The following is a 25,399-nucleotide window of genomic DNA, read 5'->3' on the forward strand; positions in this document are numbered from 1 at the left end:
CGATCTAAACATTGAAGATTTGCATTTGCCTTTCAATCTCCAAGGCAAAATCTACAGTTATTCCCTGTTATTTCAGCTGCTTCTTTCAAATAAGTTTAATATTCTAGCATTAATAGGAGATCAAGCATTCAGAATAATGGACTTCACCCTCTTACCTTTAATTCTGCCCATTACTTGCAAAGAAAGCCTGACTGTCCCTACTGACTCCTCTCTGTCTTTGGTCACTTTCATTACCTGCTCTAAAATTCTACCCTAGTGTTATTTCCTTAAAATGACACTATGCTCCGTATGTCTCCAGCTCACAAAACCAGAAGTTAATGTTATCTTTGCTTGCTTTGTCTGATTTAATTAGCAGACAGCATGTATTATGGAAGGTCATAAAAATTTATTATTTCCAAAATATTCCTTTTATTGCTGTTGTGCAATACTGGAAAGGATACACTAAGGCAAATTAGTTTTGCCTCTATTCAGTAGAAGATTTGTTCACTTGACCAGAATGAACACATTGGAGTTAGACAATAGAGATATCAAGAAAGTCTTGTATTCATGGCTCTGCCACTCAGAGGCTAAAGGTAAGATTCTCCAAGAAGGTGAGTGGTCTTTGTCTATACGTATTAGCAATTCTCTAGGGGATGGAACACAGAGAGCTACTTCCAGATGACCTCCATCCAAGCTAAGAAATTCATTAACCATCTTCAATCTAAAATTGAAATGAGGGAAAAAAATGTTGCTTTTACAATTTTATTCACTTATCTTTCAATGAAAGCCTTGGTAATTTATATATTGCTGCACTTGAAACACAGTTGCCGACATTCCTTTGGAGAATATGATTCTCAGTGAGTGTTTTGATCCCCTTTTTCCTACCTGTGTGAAGGCCACTACTACCAGAATGCATTTATGTCCTTGATCATTCTCAAGCTGACATTTATAAAGCCACCTGGATGAGTTCACTTGCATATTGTCAGAGGCAACTGCAAAAGCCAGCCTTTTCTCACTGCCCATAAAAACCTACTGTTTCTCTTAAGACATAAAACCAGACCCAGAAAAATTGACCATTCCTAAAAGAAGCTAGACCTCAAAACCCTACAACATGGGCTAGAAATTCTTTTTACTGTTAATTCCAACTTGTCATACTGGCCTACACTAATTTAATCTGCACCACTGTGCATTCCCTCTGAAATACACCAACAGTGAAACTCTGTTGAAAATGTATATGGTCCCCCTGTATTGACCAGGTGGCAACTTAGCAGCATACAGAGCGGATCAAAAAGATAGCTAAAGCAGTTAGTAAACTTATATTCTTGCCAAATGCAGTTTTCAGCTATTTGTGTACACTTGTCCCTGAAGGTATCTTGCGTGTACTGTTTCAATTTGTAACTGGGGGGGTGTGGGCTCGGTGGCACTGTTTTAACACTCACACATAAAGAACTAAATCTGTGGAAAGTACAGCAAAATATTTGAGCAAATCCAGCAACCCTGGTCCCCAAAAAAAACATTTCAAAGGGGTCTGATTTTCACACAAAGATGTTCAGCAATTTCTGAAGATGTTTCATCATTAATAGAGGCACCAGTTTCACTGGCTGCTTTCTGTTTAACTTACATGCCAATATTTTGACAAATGGGGCACATGATGTTTCTTATCTCTTTTCCATGGCTCCCCTTCATTCCTCCCCAGACTTATCTAATGAACTACATCATCTGAGGAGGTACAGGTCCCATAACTGCTGCCAAATTTCCATCTTCCAGTCAATGAACATAGATTAGACTGTAGATAATTTCTTATTAGCTAGATTTGTTCTGTCTTATCTGAAATTACATATGTGTCCTCAGTGTAAGCAGTAATTAAACATGAGATCCAGTTACTGACTAGCCACTGCTTCCTCCAGATTCCTCTGAGACTTATTTCTAATGATTATCATCATATATGGCACTGGCTTGCAAGAACCAGACCCAGATCCAAACATTCATGTAGGTCCCGTGTGCTACAAGGAATGACAGACGCTCTTGACTGGGTTTTTACAACGGCTAGCAGGCTGAGTGCATTATGTACAGCTCAGCATATGGAAAAACATATTGTTGGTGTTATTTCTGAAATTACATGTTCTCTCAGGCAATGCACGTATCTCAAGACCACAAATTGGCTTCTTATATGAACTGTAGATTCAACCCAAGTTACTTCCTGCCCTTAGGCACTTGAATCACTCCTTGTATAAGGGTGACAGTCGCTCTTATACAGTTGTCTGAACAGGTAATTATGGCAGCACCCATCCTGTAGATAACAGTGTAGTGACTTGAGGTCTTGCCCAGGAACTGAAAGACCTGGGTTGTGACATAGTTGTGACACAAAACCTCCAGAGCACAGAAGAGAACCTGGGACTTGCATGATAGACAAGTCACGAAGCCATTACAGAGAAAAAGATGAATGACATGATTATCATCATCCTAGCCTTCTCCTCCTGAGGCAGTTTTGAATTTGAATGGCTGTGGTTTCTCTGCTCTAAGCTGATCACAGTACCGTCAGTAGATGCCAGTTATATTCAGAGCATGCCAACCGAAGAGACAGCTTGGTACAGAGACACCTAATCTGTGAATCCCACATGGCCTAAGAGGACATAGATTAGTCAAAATGGTAGTGGGTAGACAAAGCTTGAGTAACTTTACTAGAAAAAGCTAATAAATGCTCAGGCACCTATATTGTCCCTAAATTGTAACACAATTTTTCTTACTCCCCCCTTTTTAAAAGAAACTAGCCCGCTCTCCATAAAAAAAAAAAAAAATAAACAGGTTTGATTATATGAAAATACACAAGGGTTTGCTTCACAGGGCACATACATCAGACAGATAACAAACAGATAGCTGGAGACTTCCAGCGGGTGACACAGAGCAGTGAAATTAAGGTCCTGTTCCGAACCTCCCCACAGAGGAGGCTCAGCCCATTGCCTGTAACAGGAGCTTGCGATAACTGGCTAACTCAGGTAAGCGTTTCATGTTGACTGTTACGAATCTTACATACAATAACCCCTCAGAGCGCTAAAAGGGCCTCATCTTGCTTTTCTTCAAACCCACAGCAAAATTTTAATAGGTGAAAATTTTGATGAATTAGATATGATGAGAGACAAGAAAAGGCAACATCTGTTATATCCAGCAATAAGGGTATCATTCTTACAAAGGTTCTCACTCACCCACATGAAGCCTATAATTAGACACTGTGTGGGCAGGTCCGCACCCACCGTCGTGGGACTGATTCCAAGTGAAAAGAGCCGGTAGCAACCAGGATTTGACAGGGAGCTGACTGAACGGAGCTTGCAAAGCAGCAAACCTTTCTGCATTCAGAGTGGTAAGTGGCTGAAAACTTGGTAGGGTTTTTGGGCAAGTGTCCTTACTAACTGCTGGTTGGGGCTGGAGGACTGTAAGGACTCCTGCTTAAAAAAAGACAGGCTGGATGGTATGGTCTGAATCAACAGGCGAAAAGCAAACAGCAGCACTCAGAGCAATCCTGAGACCCTGGCAGCAGCTACAAGGCTTAAAACTTTTCAATTCCAGGAAATCCCAATAGGAGATGAGAATTTCTGGGCTGTGATAATGTAATGCAGCAAAGAAAACAGGGTGGATTCAGTGGGTCTAAGGTAATTTAAGACTGAACACAACCCTATGTTTTTAAAGGAAGAACAAAATGATGGTATTTGCACATGGAATCTGGACCTTTTTTATTTTTTTTTAAAAGGGCAAATGCATGAGAACACACATAACAGGTGAAATGAAGAAGGAGAATAAATTGGGCTAAATAATTAAGCATTATTAGGAGCACTGCAAATTTAAAGGGAGAATGCAAGTGGGGAAGAATTACAGAGCTGTTATGTGGAAGAATGTGGCAAACGAGACGTTTTTTGGTAGACTACCATATACAGAGAAATGAACTAGGCATCAGCAAGGGTTATTCTGCACTTCAGAAATGGCAAAAGGCAAATAGTGTTGGTCTGAGAGTTGACTAAATTTAACAGTAGCCTAATCATGAAGAGGAACAGTGAAGGTCCTCCTGGAAAGACAGACAAGTAGCCAGATGGTGGCTAGAAGTCAGCTGCAGGCTCCCTAGTTAGCACAGAATTGACACACAGCCACCTCCAAAAATTGATTCATATTTGTTGGGGTTTTTGTGATGCTTGTAGTCACATTAAATGATCATAATTGTCTCTGTATACTTAAATGTACGAATACCAGTGTAGGGTCAAGGTAAGAACCCTATTATTTAGGAAATCAGAGCAGATGCTGCACAAAGTCCTGGAGTGGAAAGCCAAGGACTTGTTATTCAATAGGGTTTCTTTACTATTATCCCACAATTTCTTTAGATTGTTCACCATATCTAAGCAACTGACCTAAACATCTTAAAAGCCCAAATCTTACTGCATCCTCCAATGATGAACAAATAGATGCATAACTCTTCATACTTACTAACCTTTTATTGGAGCACTTCCCACATTAAACGCCTCAAGAAAAGAATTTACATCACTATTCCAAGTCATTATTTCAGGTTAATGCCCTAGTCCACTGTTTCAGATTCGGTTTAAGAGATCAGTAGATACTCGGAAAAATCTAAAATCTATTATCCAGACCAGACAACACATGTGAGCCCTGCCTTGCCTTGGTTATTACTTCACATTGGGTAGTTTGGAAGAAGGAAATCTGCAAAAGGTTCTGAACATCTTTGCTCCACTACAAAATCAATTTATTTAATGTTAAATTTGTGGGTTTCAGAGCTATTCAATTAAGACCAGTTTCCTCCTGGAAAACTTCACTATACCTAAAAGCCAATTGAGCCAGCAGGACAGGAGACTGGCTAATGCCAAGATGCTCTTTTACTTATTATTACTTGTTTGTATTGAAGAGTGCCAAAGAGCCTTCTTCCGGAATCAGGACCCTATTATGGGCTATTTATGGGGAGGAGCTGAAGATGTAATTAAGTCTTTTATCAATTATGCCAATTGCTCTGCTACCTGAATTAGTGCACTGTGTCACCAGCACTTTGTCCAGTACTGTGCACACCAGTTTTTGGTATTTGATAGTCTGGACAAATACTGTGTCTGAGCTACTGAACAGGGACTGTGCCTGGAAAAGATGGTGGTATTTGTATACTTGTAAAGAATGGGATGGACAACCTCTACAAATTCATGTCCAAATAAAATAAACAGAAAAAAAATTATACTGTACTTTCAGGTATTTGCACATCAGTAAATATGTACATGATCCCCTTTATGAGGCCTAAAAGATACTATGTAATATTTTTTTCCTTAGTTTCTTTTACCCATTTGGGTAATGTTATCATGCTTGGGTGTGCATTTAGAAAGTGTTACCTAAATGCCTCAGGCTCAAAGCCATGCAAGAATTTCCTGAGAGAACAGGAAATTTAACCTGTAACTTCTACACCCAAGGCTTATACTCTAAACTCTGGATGGCTTCTTCTCCTTTGTGTTGCCTTACACTGTTAACTGAGTGCTGTGCCAAACTACTGAAAAATACGAAAGGCTAAAATAAAACACTGGAAAGACAGAACGGGCAAAAAAATTCTCTGTTTAAGGACAGTAGCAGTGCAGGAAATATAGGAAGTATGGCTGGAGTGGTAAGGCAAGAAAAGATGGAAAAAACCCATAAATGGTGAAAATTAAAAAGACTTGAAAGAAGGTAAAGAACTTAAATTCAGTACTGAAGAGGGAAAAGCAGACCTGAAAATTGAAAAGACCTTCTAAGACTGAAGGGACAGAAGATGCCATGCTTAGCTCTGTTGACAGATGAAAACGAGCTAGCACTGCAGATTGTTACTGCAGAAGAAGCCATTCCTGCTCTACCACTGCTTGCTTTGAACATAATTGTATTGACAAAGTCTGTTCCCCACCTCGGCATAGACTGCTGAGGTGACCCTTTAACTTCCCATTTGGCCTCTTTGAAAAACAGGATGAAGCAGCGGAAGGCACTGCCTGGGTCATCAACCCTCGTCCATGCCACTTCTCACTGTCACATTAAAATGTGATAAAACTCCATCTTAAAACTACTGTGTTTTTTGCTCTGTGACTCCAGCTGGACGGCTATTTCAGGACAACACACTAGACTTCATTTTTTCCATGGCTAGTTCTTGTTTTACCACTACTGCTTTGTTTAAGTATCACTGCCCCTCTTCTGGTCTTAGGTTATATCTTTGGGGAACAACCACTTCTATTCTGAGCCTTTGTACTCCTACGCTAAAAAGTCTTCTCTTCACTTCTTGCTCTGCATTCCTTCTTTTCATTCTAATGATAATCCAAGAACCTCCTTCTCCATTTTCTCAATATCCCTCTTGAACTGTGCATGCAGCACTAATGAAACCTCTGTACTGTTTAAATAATACCCCCATCTATATATTTAATACAATATATATACACTGAAAATACTATTCTCCTATTTGTATATGTGGATACAAGGACTAACAAGTTCTCTGGCACTTCAAAAGTCACTAGTAATACATTAGCAAAGGCCTTCAAAGGCCTTTTCAGTCTTTGCTTCCTCAGATGTTCACCTCCACTCTGTGAGTACGATAGGCAGTGTGACAGCATTTACTTTCGCAAATAACAAAAAATAATCCAACATTCATGACCTGTACTTTTTATTTACTAATCCTTAGTCTAGATGTCAGTATTTTTTCAGTAATGAGCTCATGTCCAGCAATACCAGTGTTGAAAGTTGGCATGCAGTGTAATGCCAGGAACTGATTCCTCTAAAACCCTAATCAGCAATGATCCATCATGAGCAGTGAGTAACTCTAGGGTCAAAAGACACAGCTAAAAAACATGATCACAGCTTGAACATGATGTGATGTGATGGTGCACAGTAGCAAGAACTGTGTTTGTAAACCCAGGAATATTCTTCTAGTTCTTTGCCATTATAGTCTGAGATGCAATAATTACTCAGTTTTTAATCTACTTAATTCGTGCATTTAATTTTTAATCTGCCTAGCTGTTACAATAAGTGCATGTATATAATTTTAACTTCTTAACCAAATTATCAAGTAGTAGAGCAGATCTTACTGAAATCCAAGTATCATGAGACTTATAATGCTGATCCTACAAGAGTGCCATGTTAGTTTGTCTTGTGATGTAACTGAATTACACAACTTAATCTTTTAACAGTTTTTCACCATTTTTTTTTCATGACTGAGTGTCCTGTGGAAAGTTTATTATTCTGCCTCAGGCTGATATTGGACTGAGACTCAACAGGTCTGAAATTCCTCAGGTCATTCATCCTATCTTTTTTGCCTGTTAGGATATCCGATTTCTTCAAACCACATGCCTTCGGAATTTTCTAACTAATAACTTAATGAAAAATTGTCAATAGATCTTTGTGATAGCTTCTTTCCTTTAAGACTCCCAGCTATGAGTTACTAAAATCCATTTTAAAATATGTAGTTCAAGCACCTGTTCTACAGAAGATCTGGAATTATTGTCTGAACAGAGTATCGCCATGAATACTTTTTTTCTGGTGTGAACAACATCAGCTGGTTTTGGTAAACAGAGAAAAAGAAAAGTGTAAACATTTCATTTCAGCTGCATCATTGCCTTTTGCTCCATTTTACCTAGCAATGGACCAAAAACATTGCAGCTTTTTAATTCTTCTATACATGAAATATTCCTTCTTAATTCATGTTTTAACTCTACTGGCCATAAATGTGCCTGTTGGCATTACTGTTTCCCTTATGAAATCTGTGTGATTTCTATCTATTAATTCCCAGTTACCAATATTCCCGTTTTTCATCCTCTTACATTCTTCCAGTTTCTTTCACTTTACCAAGTTGGCCTGTAGGTTTTTAATCTCCTCTCTATTATTTTTTTTCAGCGCAAAGCTACCCAATCTTCATTAAAAAAACAGTGGCCATTTCATATCCTGTTACCGGTCACCAGGGAAAGAAATAAGAAGGGTGATAGAAGAATGGTGAGTAAAATTTTTAGCAATTAGATAAATGACATCTCTTGTTTTAAATAATTAAAAAAAATCTATTTACTGTAGTGAGATTATTAGGTTAAAAATGCTGATAATTAAAACCCCTGAGATTGAGGCTTGCTTCTCTTGAATAGACTATGTGTGCGCACGTCCTGAGGAAGGTGTGTGGGTACATGTGTGGGACTTAAAAATACACTGTTGACAGTCATTATGCAGACTTTCTCATATCTCACAAGCCATCCACTAGTGGCCCATGAATCATAGGTTGAGCAACAGTGTCCCAAAGGTGACTTGATGGCCTATTGTGAAGGACAACTACTACTCCAGTGTAGGTTTTATACATTAGGATGTCAGTCTATGAATATCTGCAATTTTTTAATTTTTTTTTTTTTTCTGAGCTGAACAGCAATTTGGAAATATTTAGTGCCAGTTTTGTTTCAGAAGTGCATGTCCTCTGTCCCTTGAGTATAACAATTGAGCTCAGCAGCCTTCTTGCCAGGAACACTGGCTAGGCTGAGATCACATCAACAAACAAGTCATTCCAGTTCCTCTTGTTCAGCACTAAGCCTCTTAAATGCCCAGTGAAAGAATTTTCCCCCATCAAGTTGTATGCTGCCTCAACTCTTTTTACAAAGGCATAATTTCTTAACCTCTTTGCAGTCTTTTTGTCATTAAGTTAACATAGACCAATATAGAAAACCTACCCACTAAAAAATTGTCTCCTACCCAAACTACACCTCTCTTAATAACAGAATAAATCAACAGTCAAAAAAAAAAATTCTGCATCTTCCATTGCTTACCTAGCTACATGTTCATTTCTATCTTCTGCCTTCAAAGGAAGAACCTCTGAAAGGAAAATTATTGATCACTTTTATTTGGCAACAACCTCCCACATTTTCTAAACTCGTTACTCATTAGCTGCCTTTCAGATTTGGGGTCTGAAAAGAAGTTGTACTATGCTTTCCGCTTGCAGTGTTCCCAACATGGACTATACATCTCCTGAGTAGGAAAGCTCTCCATTAAACATAAATAAATCCCACTGAGCTCTCCAATTCATTTGATAAGCCATATCTTCTGTGATTTTCCTGCACTGTCATCAGGTTCTCATCACGATGATGGGTACTTCTTGACAGATATTCCAGCTGAACAGAGGTGTTCCTTTTGGCTAACAGGACCTCTCTGTTCTTGTCTGTCACCAGCTGCTTAGAATAACTCCTAATCCTTTTCCTTCTAGTCTTACTGACTGCCAGACTTCCTCTGCACTTTCCACTCTCCCTGAGCAGCTAGTTTTCTTCTCTATTGACTTCATCAGTGAATATATTAGAACTTGAAACAGAATTGTATTTCCAAGGAAATTCCGCGATTCCTCGCAGCTCTGCACTTTGCAGCTCCAGCTCACTGCTTAGCTATTCAGCCTTGCTCCTCTGCCCTACCACATAAACAAGGAGCTATTACCACACAGGGACTTCAGAGTTGATTAGAGACTGCTCAGAGACACACTCTGCACTCTGACCTATCCCATTTGGCTTGGCTAGGAAACCACATCGTTATAGCCAAGTAATCTGACTTCCACCAAAAAAAGCACACAGGTGGATCACGTACACCTCTCCTGTCTGATGTTTCACACACAGGCTTCAAGGACAAATTCTGTGAATTTCCCAACTCTTTCTTTTTTTTTTGTTTCTGAGAGCATTTGGTAGCATCAGTGACCTTTGGAGCGTTGGTTTTCTAGCTTTTTCACATGGCTAAATCTCTAAATATATCCCTTGGAGACAGTTTCCCACATAACAAGATTTAATACCTGCTAAATTTACTGTTTTTTCTTGATTACTTCTAATGATCTATCTCAGTGGCTGGTGTGACAGCTCAAAATTTTTGCTTTTCAAGAAAAGCAGTATGTAGAAAATGGGAGGCGGGTGCCATAGGAAACATCTAGAGGAGGAGGAAATTGAGAACAAACAAATGAGGCAAAGGGGAGGGGAGGAGAATGACGAAATACATGGAACCCCTGCCATAGGAAAGCCAAGTGAGGAAAGTGCGGAGGAAAGGAATCTGAATAAAATGGGGGTTACAAAGGTGCAGAAATGCAAGGAGTCCTGATTAAGAGCAGCACAAACAGCCTAAAGAAGCTGTCAAGCAGGCAGACTTTATCAAGTGACAGGTATCACTGTCTTTCTTGTACCACGCCTCTCACCTATCTCCTCAGAGCTGGCAAAAATCAGGATCTCATGATCCAATTCACTCCCTCAGCAACCTGCATGCAGTATTGGCTGTGCAAGAAGTGCAAAGAACAGCAAAACTGAGCTGAAGGGAAGGATCATCCCCCTCATCCTGCTGGCAACACTCCTCCTAATGCAGTCCAGGATGCCACTGGCTGCCTTTGCTGCAAGGGCATGTTGCTAGTTGGTGGTCGAGTTTGTGTCCGTTAGGACCTCCAGGTCTTTCTAGTTCTGCAAAGCTGCTTTCCAACTGATGGGTCCCCAGTGTGTACCGACCAGCGTTTTGAGGTTATTCCACTTCAGGTGCAGGTCTTTGCATTTCTCTTTGTATTACACTCTTTTAAAAAGGACAAATCACTCTAAATAAAATGCTTAACCTGTATATTCAATTTGCTTTAGGTGGCTGGAATCTGGATTATTGCATTTTATCTCCTTGGCACAGTAGCAGGTGAGACACTATATCTATAAAAACTACCACTAGAAGGTGAATTCAAATGAAATAATATAGAGGAGATGATGACTGGTATTCTCCTTTACATTGAAGTTATAGTATGATTTGTGTGTTGTTGCATGACAATGTCTATTAGCATTAGCTCTATGCACAGTAAAAGGCTCTGCTGGGTTTAAATTTTATTATTAAGAATACAAGAGACATAACTCTGTGCTGAAAATTCACAGAGAAATTCAGAGTCACGTGTCCTACTTCTATCAAGACAGTGCATGAGCTGTCTTTACATGACTGCTGTACACAAAGAACTGCTCAGCAACAAGAGTGTTGTGCTTAGCACAACAGACAGTGCTGAAACACAAAAGTTGAACATAAGTGAACAAGAGACCCGTTTGATCTAGAAAAAATACTATATTGAAAGAAATGATCATTTCATTCACAGTACAAGGTTACTGCACCAATATCCTTCATTCCTACAAACAGAGACACAATCACAGAATCACAGAATCACTAAGGTTGGAAAAGACCTGTAAGATCATCAAGTCCAACCAATGCTTTGGACTAGGAAGCATGCAGGAGCAAATCTAAAAAGCGCTTCTTAAAAGACTTTTTTTTTTAAAAAAGAAATTGAATTAATCCTTTACAAGCCTAGAAATGGTGTCAAAACAGTGTCTGGGTTTATCCTCAAATTATTTAGCTCCCCTTGTGTTACCTGCTTCAGGCAATATCCATAAAGGAAACAAGAATGATCTCAGTTTCAAAATTAATCATAAAATGAAATCCTTAGTTCTCTGCTCTTCAGACTGCTGTAGTCTCAAATACATCATCAAGCATACGAGAGTCCAACATATAAACAAGTGTTTTCTTCTACTCTAGCTAAAGAAGTTTGCTACCCCAGGCTTGGCTGTTTTACAGATGACCCACCCTGGTCTGGGGTGCCAGGGAGACTTCTGACAGGTTTGCCTGACTCTCCGGAACACATGAACTTGAGCTTCTCCCTCTACACCAGAGAAACAGGAAATAACTCACAGGTGACATTTATTTTTAACATCAAGAACTGCCTAAACCTACAAATGTTTGTCAGCTTGTTAAAAAGTCTACGTCAGTCATCCTAGGCAAACAAGTCAGAATAAGACGACAGTTTGAAGGTACAGGAATGAATGTACTTCAGGGTAAAGCATGAAAAAAAATACTCTAAATGAACTGTGGGACACAACAGCTTTCCTGGCATTTTCCTGCACAAGGATATGGATTATGGCAGGCTACCTTTTGCATGCATTTATGTTTCTGAGGAAAGTTGAAGACTTGTTCAAATAAACATTCTTCTGAGTATTCAGACAGGAGAGCAAATACTGCTGTCTTACAGGGAAGCTGAGCTAGGAAGATATTGTGACTTTTAAAACTAAAAGTCTGACGAAGACTGATTTTATGCAATTTCTAAACCCACATTCCACCTTGAAATCTGAGTGATTTTTACATTCTCACGTGTCTCTCTGCACTCTGAAAATAAGACAGAACTACTCAAGTTGCTTATGCCCTGAACTAAAGCAGAGCAATGCAGAGGAACCTGTAAGATCAGGAGCTGGGACCACATCACTTCAACAACTGTTTATGAAGCTACTAAATCCCTTTCAGGCTCCCAAACCTAGTGTCCCCTAAGCTGTACAAGGGCATTTAGGATTCCTCTGGCATGAACTATGATGCCATCACTGCCATTGCAGACATCGTTGCTTACAGCAATCCTGGTTGCCACACGGAGAATCCAACTCAAGCTCTCTAAGGATGCGAAGTTATGCTTGTAATAAACTTCTACAGATCTGCAAAGCAGGGACATGTGAGCACACAAGATACATTCACCAGCAGGGTACTCAGCACTTCTGTTGTTGATAAAATAAGTCAAAATACACCTTGCACTACTTCCCAGCCACTAAACTTAAATGTATCTATGATCTAGGGCACAGCCCTTCCACACCCAAACTCCCTGAGCTCACATTACAGAGCCTGTATTTGTGTGAAAACAATACAGTCAGATATCATTCTCAGAGAAAAGGGAAAATACATAATTAAGCAGCTTGCAGCAAGGTGTGAAGATCAGCTTCAACCCTATTGCACGCAGTTCTTCCATGAAATTCTTTCAGCTTTTCTGGAGTAGCTAATGACAAAAACAGGCATTGCTAAGCTGTTGCTTAGATGCAGAGCAGCACATTGAAGCCAACGGTCAGGTCAGTAGAAGGGCAAGCTGAACCAGGAGATGTGGAGCTGGTGGGCTGCTCTCTGGAGGAACTTGTCCAACTCAGGCCAACAGGCATCATGCAACACTGTGGCCCTTTTAGGTTGCTTCATATTCCATGTAAGGGGGTTCTTAATGCATTAAGCAAAATAGATAGGAGCAGCAGAAACCACATGGGCACAACTTCTTTGGAAACCATAGTGGAACTGAGACCGGTGAGATACAGGGGTCCCCGAGTTCCAAAATCAGACTTTGTCCATCCAAAGTAGTCCCTTGAGTCCTACAGGGAGGATAACCTAGCTGACTCTTAAATGTCTGACAGTATGAATAGATAAAACTTTTTTTTTTTTTTTTTTTTTTTTTTTTTTTTACACACAGGTGATCTCAGCGATAAACTCCTCAACCATCCAAAACTCACATTTTTCCTCACATAGGGAAACCTCCTTCATCATTCATGGATTTGGCAGCACTGGAAAAAAAGGCTGGGTGGTAGAAATGTGCTTGGTATGAAAGAGTATCCTCTGATTTCCATCAGCAGTTGCAACTACAATCTGTCAGTATCCTTTAGGCGCTAATGTTCACCTTCCATTTTGCAGTTCACTAGGCAGTAGCAGATACCAACCAAGAAGTAAATTTCACAAAAGCCAAAATTTTCCCACTCTGGAAGATGCAGCATAGTCAAGGCTTCTTGGTCATCTCTGACATTATGCTTCTCTAGAGAGTATCCATCCCCCAACCCTACAGATCAGATCAAAGCAATAAACTGAACACAGATGTCCCCAGCCTCTACACCGGTATCAGAATATCAGAATAGACACACCAATTTACTGCTTCTCCGATGAGGGGCAATTGAACCGTCCTTTAGTCGAAAGGCCTTCCTGAGTTGTAAAGCTTAAAGCTCAAGTTTCAGTCTACAAATACTATTCTGGTTCACCACTATTCAGTTCTTTAAAAAAAAAAAAAAATCCCAACAAAAAAACCCAAACCTTTTTGTTTGATTACAGAGCGCAATAAAAAAAAGATTTCAGATGTGAAATGTGGAAGCTACCACAAAACCAGCAGAGTGTACCGTGTCAATGACAGCCTTGGCTCCAACAGATGCCCTGATTTTTTTTCATAGCAAAATCTACTCTAGTTTCTGCTCCTTCCATGCTGGCAGGGAGAAGGACAACCTAGAAAAAAAGACCACCACTGAATCTGCAACCACACACCTGCAGTTCTGCAGCATTGTTTTTGTTCATAAATCTATGACAACTTTTAATATAAAATACTAACTTTCCAATTTTTTCTGTTGAAAAGAAACAGCAATTCTATCTGCCTCTCCACACTACAAACTTATGGTGCCTACAGGAGAGGAGGGAGTCCAGGATTCAGTGCTCTATTATCGCTTCAAGCTTCTGTTTTCCTTGTTGTTCACCTCCAGCTGTTTATCATGGATTAACTTTTTGTTCCCACTCCTGTTCTTTCTCAAACCTTAGTCACAGAAGCTACAACTGCAGACTTTAATACACGATTCTGCCAGTGGAAAAATCACTTACCTCTGCAAGACTGTGACCAGTACCAAAGTGACCAACGTATTAGCTTTCTTTGCTGAAATAGAAACTTTCTGCTCTACTCCAAACTTTTCCAGTCTCACATGTCTTTCTCAGTTTTAAAGGCACTTGGTAAACAAGTCAGCTTCTTATGCTATCCAGTTAAACTACCATCATCCCTCAAAGAAAGTCACATACTGCACATAGAAACTACTGTGCAGTTGTATAGCTTTTCCAAATCATTTCAAACATGCATACATATGGCTTCTAAAGTAAAATATTTTTATTAAGGTCTTTCATAATTGATACTTTTTGGATGAATGGCTTGTTATATTCTGTTTTGTAAGAAGATGTGTTTCAGTGTGGTATGGGCTACAGTGAAGAGTCCTCTTTAGTAAAGAATGAGAAATTCCATTATTATATTACCTTTTAACATTTATTCTGATTTAAGTTGAATAGCTGTTTGTTATTTTGTTTCCTTAAATACTTTGCTTTATGTGTTCCCACATCAGCTGTTACTGGAAGTGGAAAATATCAACTGCATTGCTGTCGATTGGAAAGAAGGTGCAAAAGGCACCTACATCAGTGCAGTGAACAACATCCGCGTGATTGGGGCTGAGGTTGCTTATTTCATAAAAACTTTACAGGTAAAAGATACAGCTTTACCACCTACAGTTCTTAAGTAGATGTAGTGGGGTGCTGCTGCTTTGATTTTGGACCATGTCCATATGGTCAACCAGTGCTTCAGGAAGCCATGTAGAATGCATGCCGTCGAGTCCCAGCTAATTATACTAATTATCAACTCTGTAAGGACTTCTCACAGCCACAAAAGACGCAAATTAAGCTAATGTGGTTGAAAAGAGGTGCCAATTAATTAAAGACCAGTAGGTGGCAACATTTCCATGTGATGATGCAAGCAAGAAGGCATTCAATGGAAATGAGACAAGGCCTACGAGTTCAGTGCTTACAAGAGTTTTGCCAGCATTATATATGTGTGTTAGAAGTAAATTAGTATCTCAGCTTAGCACCACCGAAACGAGCAGGAGCCAGCTTACTTGATAATGCCATATTTGCTGTCTACAGGCACGATAAACAGGCCGGTTGCCTTCTAGTTGTGAACTTCACGCTCCTGAAGGCAAGTGTTCACATTTACACGTACAGCGCAGAACTGTTCAGCTGCAAAGTGTAAGAGTACCAGCATTTCCCACTGACTTCAGAAAGACTCATGAGTACTTAGAACTGAAAAATCAGAACCCTGCCTGGCTATGGACTTGATCCTAATCAGGAGGTGTTCATCTTAAAGTGCTGCAAGAGAGAGTTCTGAGCCCACAAAACAAAGTGCCAACTTGATAAGCACCTGAGTTTCAAAGAACACTTCCCCAGAATCTGCTGGGGTACAGTCTTCTGTTTCTACCTAGGAAACTCATATCTAGCCTCACACATTTGCTTCTGTATTTTTCTTCTTTGTGTACAAATCCTAGGTCGCTTGAAGATGGGTTCAGTTTCTCATTTAATATCTCTATTACTGCACCACTCGCATTCTAGGCCTCTCTTTCTTCCGTTACAAAAATGCATAAATGATCCTTAGACTTTCTTTTCCTTTCCCCAATTTACAGACTTCTGGAGTTTGACTTTAGGAAAAATTAAGCCACATTGTAAATGAAGTACTGCAGTAAAACGTATTCAGAATAATCTGCTGTCTAACAATAAAGGTAGACAGGCCGATACTACAGATCTGCTTTTCTTTTCGTACACACATTGCGAAACAAAACCAAACTCGGTGTAAAAACCTCAAGCAATTAGCAACCAATCCTTGTTGTCTTTGGTCATCACAAATGAAATGTGACCGCTACATGCGGCCTGCACGCTGATTAATCTCCATTTCCACCTTCAACGCACATGTAATATCTCAGCAGTGCAGGTCTTCTATAGGTGACACTTGGCAAAGAGGAGAATGAATGTCACCCCACCTAAGCTGTCAGTGAAAATATTATTGAGTGACATATTCTATGCAAATGACCACATATTCTAAGCAAACACATGGAGAACAGACATGTAATAAAAAAGAGCTCCATAATAGAATAAATAAAGAAAAATTAAGATCATTTTGATTGAAGATTAAATTAGGGGGTGATCCAAATGAGAAAGAAGTTTCATATATTGTCACCAGGGGTAATTGAATATGGTAACCACATGCCAACACTACAACAGTAAATCCATCATCACTAGGCATTTAAAAATTCTAGATTGGATCATTTTCTATCAAGTCTTAGTGCAATTTAAACAATAATTAACTCAAGGAACTCACACCCCGCTTGCTATGCAGGAAATCAGTCTAGATGTTCCCAAGGGCCCATAATGTAAGAAACCCTCTTTGCTTGCTATTTAAAGCCTGTGTTCTTGTCTCCCACCACCACCACCTTAACGATTAGAAAATCTTCAGATATTCCCCCTGCAATATCCATTTAATTGGCCACAGTCTGGGAGCACATACTGCAGGAGAGGCGGGAAGAAGGATCCAAGGCATCAGACGGATAACAGGTAGGCTGTTCACCGAGGTGCAGAGCTAACATGGCACGTTTCTAAAGGAAAGAAACTTGCAACACACTGGTCTGTAGGCTGGAATTAAATTATTGGCAGAGCTGGAGACACCTTGTATGAGAGCAGGCAAACTTAATGCTTCTCAGAAACAAGGGTAATTATTACATCTTTTTCTAGTTAGCTTAAAAACTCTTTAGTGGAAGACTTTAGTGGAAGGATAAACATAGTTAATATGTTTGTAACATTACTGTAATTTACTGGGTTACATCACACCCTACAGAAAGCAACATACCAAGAATCCTTAGTTTTTCCTATTCTTAAAGCTCTACAGGCCAGTAATAAGCTCGCAGGTAATAAAATGCCTCCATCATAGTAATACAATAACATCATATAGTCTATTGGGAAATATTTTACTTCCATTGGAATAAGTTTGCAGAAAGGTTTGTAAAACTATATTATTGCACTTTTTTTCAGTTTAGCTTAGCATTCACATCATTATTATTCAACATGCCTCATGCAATACTGAACATCTGATGTTTTAAGTTGGCAAAAGACATATTAACATGTGCAACACTTCTCTCCCTCCCTCAACCAATACATGTGGGGGTTTCTTTAGGCTTAGACCCTGCTGGGCCCTATTTTGAAGGTACTCCTCCTGAGGTGAGACTGGATCCTTCAGATGCAAACTTTGTTGATGTTATTCACAGTAATGCTGCTCACTTTCCTGCCATAGGTAAGTGTTCGTGTGCAAGCGAATATCTGCAAGGATAGGCATGTCACAGAGACACTGACTTCATCACGTGTATCTCAGGGCTTGGAATGTATAACACCACCGGTCACCTGGACTTTTACCCAAATGGAGGGACTGTGATGCCTGGATGCGCTGATTTAATTCCAGAGATGAAACAAAGTGATTTTGAAGTTATCATTGCAGGTAAACATACATTCCCAACATATATAGTACTTTATTTTCATTCAATCCTGAAACGTGAACTGTGAAAGTGGCTATCCATTTGGGAGAAAACAGCAAAACAAAATTGGGTTTTGCCTATTTACTCATAAGTAAGAAAAGGAAATAAGAAACATAAAGGCTGGATCAGAAGAGTGCTCCCCAGGGAACACCATAGGGAAAGGAGCTATAATACAAGCCTAAGCTTTGCTTCTGTAATTTGAAATTTGACCTGCAGAACACAAAAAGGCAAGGAACACGGAGTCTGCAAGTCCAACAACCCAGCAACCCCAGCAGGAAGTTTTCCAGGCTGAGACAGGCCAGTGTCATGACCAAACCAGCAGCACGACACCACCACCTTTGGTTTCCTGCAGATGCTGCAAAGAGCATCCAACACTTATAAGGCATGAATTAGGCAAAAGCACTCCCTGTTTCCAGGGACTGTACACGCGTTACCTCTCCACCTGAGACTTCTCTCTCTTTGCAGGCTTTGGAGAGGTTGGCGGAAGGCTGGTGGATTCTCTTTGCTCTATTAAGCTTTTTAAAGCTGTAATTAATGTCATCTTGCTATGACATCTTTTTTTGTATATATATATATATTTTATATATATATATGGCTGTCTTAAAAGGGACTATTACACCATAGCAGACCAAAGTATCTCACTTGAAATCTTGGGGTAACTGGCACACAGTTCTCTGGATAAAACACAGACAAAACAGTAACTTCTACTGCAACTAGAAATGTCTAAATTCAGATGAAAAATTATTACAAGACCATGCTGCTGTTCTGCTCTGTGCCTCAGCTGTTTCCATGGTGAGGCCAGTGCAACTTTTGTACGGGATAACAGGAGGTTATTTCACAGATGCTCATAAACTTTGTTCCAACAGACGCTACAATCATTGGGGGGTGCCATCACTCACGCAGCCATGAGTTTTATTTTGAAAGTATCCTCTATCCCACCGGATACCTTGGATATCCCTGTGAAACGTACAAATCCTTTGATTCAGTAAGTATATCAGCCCAGGAATGGGTGAGCTGTGAAGAAAATAATCCAGGTCTCTGCATTCTCTATAGGTCCCACTATGTGCTCGGAGCACTTGGATGCTGGTGGCTGTGCTCTTATGGTGTGGTTTGGTAGGAGGAAGCGCGCAGTGAGGCGCAGCGCACGAACTATTCCACTCTAGAAAATGAATCCTGACGCACAGATCATATCACCAAAAGGGCGGGGGGGGGCGGAATTAAACCCCATGCAATTCTCACCCTAAACCTTTATACAAAGGGCACGTAGGTGAGATACATCTATCTAAGAAGACACATTTGGAGCCTCCAGAATCCTTGACTGTTCTCCAACTTACACTGGGTGTTGATTAGAGCACCTAAAAAAATGCACTTATGAATGATGCTCCTTTTTACCCCCGTATGGTTTGCAATGTGAATGCAGGCAAGTTTCCTTCCACTAGAAGGGTAAAATTGGCCTATATTTTGTCCTAGATTCTAGCTGAAAAATATTTGAACTAGGGAGTTTCAGACCATCATCCACACAGGTATCAAACCTGCTCATTTTACACCCTCTTGGTATATGCATGGGTGCAGGATGTGTTATCTGAAACAAGTTTCTCAGGTTTTGATAGTAAGATATAACAGCATACAGCACTGTCACAGCTTTGCAAGATCAGAACAGCATCTTGAGCCTTAATTTTGTCAGACCTAGGATAAAAAAAAAAAAAAACACATACTCCTCCTTAACTGATGCTCTTATTTTCCCTAGGGAGACTGTTTCCCATGTCCACAGGAGGGATGTCCAATGATGGGGCACTATGCTGACAGATTCCCAGCTAAATTGAAGAGGGTAAACCAAAAGTATTTTTTAAACACAGCGGCAGATCCACCTTTTGCTAGTAAGTGGAGAAGGTTTGTTACAGTTGTTCACATCTTTGAAAAGCGATTGCCTTGATGTAATTTACAGCCATGCACCTGAGTTGCTTCTATAAACAACTGCTAACATCTCTGACAAAAAAATGCTACATAAGTTATCAAAATTCAAGCTCGCAGGGTCTTTCATTTGCTAACATGAATTAATTTCAGTTAGGAAAAAAAAGAACTTTCCAGTATACTAACATTTTTAGGTGTCTCATGTCAATGACAATCTAGTTTTATTTTGCTTTTCTTTACGCAGCTTGGAGACAAAAAGTATTTATCAAACTGTCTGGTGTAACGAAAATGAGGGGGGACATAAACCTAGTTTTCCATGACACAGAGGGGAACACAAAAGAATATGAAATTGCCAGGTAAGATAAATTAATATTTCCCTATAGCACTTAATGCTGCTAGCATTAATCTACACATTTTCCACGTATTTAAGGAGTGCAAACACTTATTCTGTGTGGCAGATGTTCTGCTTAACATCAGATATGAAAAAAGCGATCACATAGGTAAGACCCATGAGGGCAGAAGGATGGTTGTAAAAAGAAAATGGAACTCACTTCCTTTTCATGAGTCCTGTGTTTCTCTGAATGGCTCTTAAAAAGATAAATGTGCACCTCTGGAATGTACGTAATTCATACAGTGCTGACCCGTTTCATATGCACTTTAGCACAACCACTCCCACACTAGCATGACAATACATGTCAGCATACTCACTCCACGTGCTGATGAGACACACTGCTCCACCAGTGACATGCTGTATGATCTCATGCAAGGCAATCCTATGCCTGAACTTACCAAATTTGCAAAGTGGATACCTCCTTCCTCCCTAGGATACATTAAAAGCTATCACTACTGCGTAAAGGGCATATTTGTATACTCTGGCCAGCGAGCTTCATTCACAGCTCATATCAGCTCCCACTGACTACCAACATAGCAGCTCCCACTGTCTTCTGTACCTGCTCTGAAGCAAGGGCTTCCATGCGTTCTCCTGCCATCCTCTGTGCACGTGCAGACCAAAGCCCCACAGAAGTTCCCAGCTCATCTATAAAATCCAGGCGAGGTTTTCAGGGAGGAGCTCTCCCTCCAGTGATAGCTGCAAGACTCAGCATACCTGGACACTGGAGGCAGCCCCAGCCTCACCCTTATCATCTCCTGATGGTCTCCTGCCACACGCACGTGTAAAGTTTTCAGCATTGTTTTTCATCCTTTCCCTGTTCAGACCATAACACCCCAGAGTCCTGGCCCAGTGTCCTGTGCTGTTGCAAAGAACAGCAAAAGTGAAAATTTCTGTTGTAACAAAGGGGAAAACCCAAATCTTTTGGCGAATATGATTTAGTTCAGTAATTTTGAAACTGTTAAACTTAGCATTGCTGTCTTCATTCTATTTGCAGTGGAGTCCTCTCTCAAGACCAAGTTTATACAAAATACCTTGATGTTGAAATTAACCCAAAAAATACTAAAAAAATTGAATTTCTCTGGAATAAAACCATATTTACCCTGCTCTGGGCAAGACTGGGAGCAGAAACAGTCAATATCATTCACGGAGAAGATGGACATAGGTAAGTATATCTGTCTTACAGGTCAGAAGGAATGGGAAAGGAGTGCAAAAACTCTGGGAGGCAGGATTGAAAAAATGGTCTTAATAAATTGGACACATATAATGTGAATTTCAGTAATGACAAGGACAAGATATTACACTTTGGACAGAAAAATCAAATGTTCACGTACAAACCAGGGATTAACTGTCTTGAAAGAAATTCAGCAGTGAATAATTTGGGATGTATACTGTTGTGCCACAACAAAACAATTATAAACCAAGATAAAGCAAGTCTCATTCCCAGGTACATTGCCAGGAGTATCGTATAGAAGATCCAGGGAGTAATTATTCTAATTTAAATAATTGGGGTAAGACTGGAACCACCAGCAGGGTCATTTTCAAGTTTGGAGAGTATACTGCAGGAACAATGCGCTCAGACTGAAGTCTGGGAAAAAAGCAAAAGAGACTTAGAAAAATTAATCTGTCTAGAGCAGCTGAAGGAAATTAGTTTGTCAATAAAGAAGAGCCTGGACAGGAGCATAAAAACATACGCATAAGCTGCCTGTGAAGGGTCACAGTCAACTATTCCGCATATCCACTGGGTTTAGGTCAAGGTTTAACTGATGTATTTTACAACAGAAGAAATATTGGTTAGATATTAGGAAAAAATTTCCTTATAGTTTGGCATTGGCATGGATTATTTAGAGAAGCTGACAAAATCTCTTTCAGTGTGCACTCCTAAAAAAAAAATGCTGCAAAGCTTTGACTGGGACAATCTAGTTAAGCACCTAGCCTAAATAAAGGGAGCTTAACAAGAAGCCTTTCTGACTTTTTATCTAGAGCTCTGCATTTGCAAATCTAGAGATTAATTTTATTCGTGTATTGAAACTCAAATTATACAGCAGGTCCTCAAAAGAAGGAAATTCACCTTTTTACTGTTAATATACAGATGCTAATATTCTGTATACCAGGCTTTTAGGAAGGCTTAAGTGGGATTATGGATCAAACTAACAACCTTCAAGGTGACAGCTGACAAACTTCCATTTTTCTTTGGTGGAAAATAGATAAATAAATCTTGATTCAAGTTGGGTTTTTTTTTTTTCTTCCCAGGTCAACTTTCTGTGGCCGTGGAACTGTGACATATGGAGTTCCCCAGTTACTTACACCTTGCTAGAGGTCACTGAATACAACCGTTCGGTACACGGCAGCTGAGCAAACCATCAGTCCTGTGCATGGGAATTTTGGTACACAAAGCTATTAAAGCAGAACTCAAACTGCCTGTTGCTTCCTTTATTTTTTCAGTGCTTTGCAAACACACTTGTCCATGTTTTTCACGTTTGAACCAAGTTTATTGTGCTCATAACTATGGAAGCAACTGGAAATCACATATGCTAAAAATCCATTTAAAACACTGCACAGTCTTACTCTACTAGTGCCTCAAGAAAAGCAGGTAAGAACTGTTTCCCACCACATTGATAATTTGCCAGATTTTCTGTCTATCAAACACTCTCGAGGCAGCACATTACCTCAGCACACCCCTGGGCTGGGAATCGTCCCAAATACCTCCTTTCTGCAGCCTCCACTATTGCTCAAAACTTTCCAACCCCACAGAACAGCATTGCTCCGAAAAGATGCTGTGGGATGAGGCAGGAACAGAACAAGACCAGGATATTTCTTCAGCAGGTCAGAACAGCCCTTTGGACACTGCACCTTCAGGGAAGCAACAGGCAAAGCCAAACCTCGAGTGTTCCCCACTTCAGAAGAAACTAAATGGCTAAATCACAGTACCTGGCTACTGTCTAATTTCAAACACGTACCTTTGCTGTGGCCACTGTCAAGCCTGGAGAGAAACTCTGACTTTGAATAACTCCAGGCTTTGCAAAACCTGGGATTGACTATTTCACATTAAAACGAACACTACTGCTCTGCAAAGCATGGCATGAGTGAGCCACCTGAAGCTTTAAGACACCAAGGCAGTGGATGTTTTTCTAAAAACCAAACTCTAAGTTAATGAAGAGGAAGAAAGAGTTAATCATTTATTCACTCCCATTTCCCCATGTTTGATAAATGATGTACAAGTACTTGGGCAGATAAACTTCCAAGAAATACAATACTAAGAACATATTTATGAGTACAAATATCTGAATGAAATATTTTTTTAAAAAAGAACAAGAGACAGTGTTGTATCCCTGACTAAACACTAACCAAGCCTGTATGAAATTAGAAGCATAATTAAACACAAGTCTGAGGTTCAGCCAAGAGAGATCTGCAGTCCCGAGTACTGCAAGTCCCTCAGGGACTTGACAGGTGACAAAGGAAACGTGAATAACACCGGGAAGCACTGCACTGTGTCCCAGGAGAGATCCTCATTGTCCTGCAGCGTAGGAAATCTTCTCCTCTGCCTGGTTCCTATTCCAGACTAGAGCTTCTTCAGGACTGCAGAAACATAGTGAGGCCCTTATTTGTTGCTTTCTTTCTCGAAAGCTGTCTGTCTTCAAGAGCCCCTGACTGCAAGGCCACAAGGACCAGAACGGCTCCTCCAGGCATAGCAAGCATCCTGCATCATACTGAAGGACATGCATCCCAGCCCCTACCCCTTCTTCCCAAAGGAGAAGCAAGCATCTGAAATCTGTCTGTCTAGTTACTCAGTTTTCCCTGTGTTATTACTGTGTTGAACAAGAGCAGCAGACTAACTACGATAAAATCCTAACTCAAATCTTTTCCACCAGCTCTTAAGTTAAGTGGGAAAGACTTTTCCCCCCTGATTTTGAACAAGTGTTAAAACTTACCAGTGTACTAGGGCATGTACTGGTTCTCCCATATCACCAATATGAACATATTTACAAACTAAAATGCTACTTCAATTAAGGACAGGAGCACTGAGCTCTAAATTAGTATCAAAGGTGGTATTTTAGAAAAAATTAAAACCTTCCCTACTATTTAAAGAAATAAACTGCACTAGCATGGATGATAGCAGAGTGATACCTATGCACACAGCTGGTATCCATTTGGTCATTCCCAGAGGTGGAGGTTAGGGAATGTCAGCTCGGCAAAGATAGGTAGCCACAGCCAAAAAGCATAGCCAAGCTGACAAAGCTTTCTAGGTGAAGAGTTCACCGAGTTCTCATTTATTCTTGAGTTCACTTACAGCCTTCTCCTAGAGACGAACAGGACCAAGAGGTTCCCAGACCTAGTCCTGTTCATTTGCACAGGCTGATTTTCACCTTTTAGTTGATGTCTCTAGTAGAACTACCTGCTGAGCTCTGTAACATCGCTATGCAAAGTGGCCATGTCGCTATTTCTGGGGGAATTTTGTATGTTACCGATATATATTTCCAGCACATTTGCTCTCAGTTCATCACTCAGAGGAGAAGTGCTTTCTCAAAACTTGGGTTACACGGGTAGTATAGAAAGGATCCAAAGGGGTAGACAACTGTCCTTCTGCATCTACTTATTTCAACAAGGAAATGAAAGGAAAACCAGGAGAAGGTCAGACTCTTTCACTATGAAAAGACCTACCAGGCCCACTAAGAAGTTTTCCTAAAGAGATAAGGCTTTGCCAAATTGGGCTGGTGTCAGGAAATGGGCACAAAGGCCCATAAGCACAGGAGCATTCCACATCCAAAGTCACTTGATGCAGGGCAAGGGAGGGGACTTAAAGATGATGTGGTTCCCTACAAACTCCCCCTACATCCCAGCTACACAACACTGAAAACAGAAGCCTTCCCAGCCAAGACAAGCCCCTAAATACACTGCCACATATACCCACATAATTCTTTCTAATGTCCCACTCTTGATGTGTTGCTGCCTGGCAATGACCCTACCAATTCTATTCTGGCCTCTAGCACACCAGTTCAAGAAATTTATGTCCATGGATTTTAGTTTTCAGAGAAACCAACCATTAAAGTTGTTTTCCAGCTTAGCTATAAACTGTAATCTGAAATGAATTTTCCTATCTTTCTGGCAACATTTCCAAGGATAAAGCAGACTATAAAAGTACATGCAAAGTTTGCACATTAGTGCATGGAGCTTCAAGGCTGCACTGTAAGTAGTT

The 25,399-nt window shown here is 40.2% G+C and overlaps 1 protein-coding gene across 1 annotated transcript; it reads left to right on the plus strand.

The window, feature by feature from the left end:
• Positions 1-496: 496 nt before the first annotated feature.
• On the plus strand, positions 497-22,519 carry LOC104252944 (pancreatic lipase-related protein 2). The gene is made up of 14 exons (XM_059821361.1): positions 497-590; positions 2,824-2,975; positions 10,581-10,629; positions 11,506-11,660; positions 13,238-13,363; positions 14,904-15,038; positions 16,824-16,932; positions 17,549-17,665; positions 17,744-17,866; positions 18,770-18,888; positions 19,651-19,780; positions 20,059-20,170; positions 21,200-21,367; positions 22,456-22,519. The coding sequence occupies exons 1-14, from the start codon at positions 497-499 to the stop codon at positions 22,517-22,519; spliced, it is 1,653 nt and encodes a 550-aa protein (XP_059677344.1).
• Positions 22,520-25,399: the final 2,880 nt, after the last annotated feature.

This window comes from Gavia stellata, chromosome 9 (genome assembly GCF_030936135.1).
Source record: "Gavia stellata isolate bGavSte3 chromosome 9, bGavSte3.hap2, whole genome shotgun sequence".
Classification (NCBI taxonomy): Eukaryota; Metazoa; Chordata; class Aves; order Gaviiformes; family Gaviidae; genus Gavia; species Gavia stellata.

Excerpts from the sequence above, each read along its gene's own strand:
- LOC104252944 (XM_059821361.1), top strand. The coding sequence starts at position 497 with ATGAACACATTGGAGTTAGACAATAGAGATATCAAGAAAGTCTTGTAT. Across the intron at positions 2,976-10,580 it reads GCGATAACTGGCTAACTCAG|GTGGCTGGAATCTGGATTAT; the intron begins GTAAGCGTTTCA and ends AATTTGCTTTAG. Across the intron at positions 13,364-14,903 it reads GGGTGGTAGAAATGTGCTTG|CTGTTACTGGAAGTGGAAAA; the intron begins GTATGAAAGAGT and ends TTCCCACATCAG.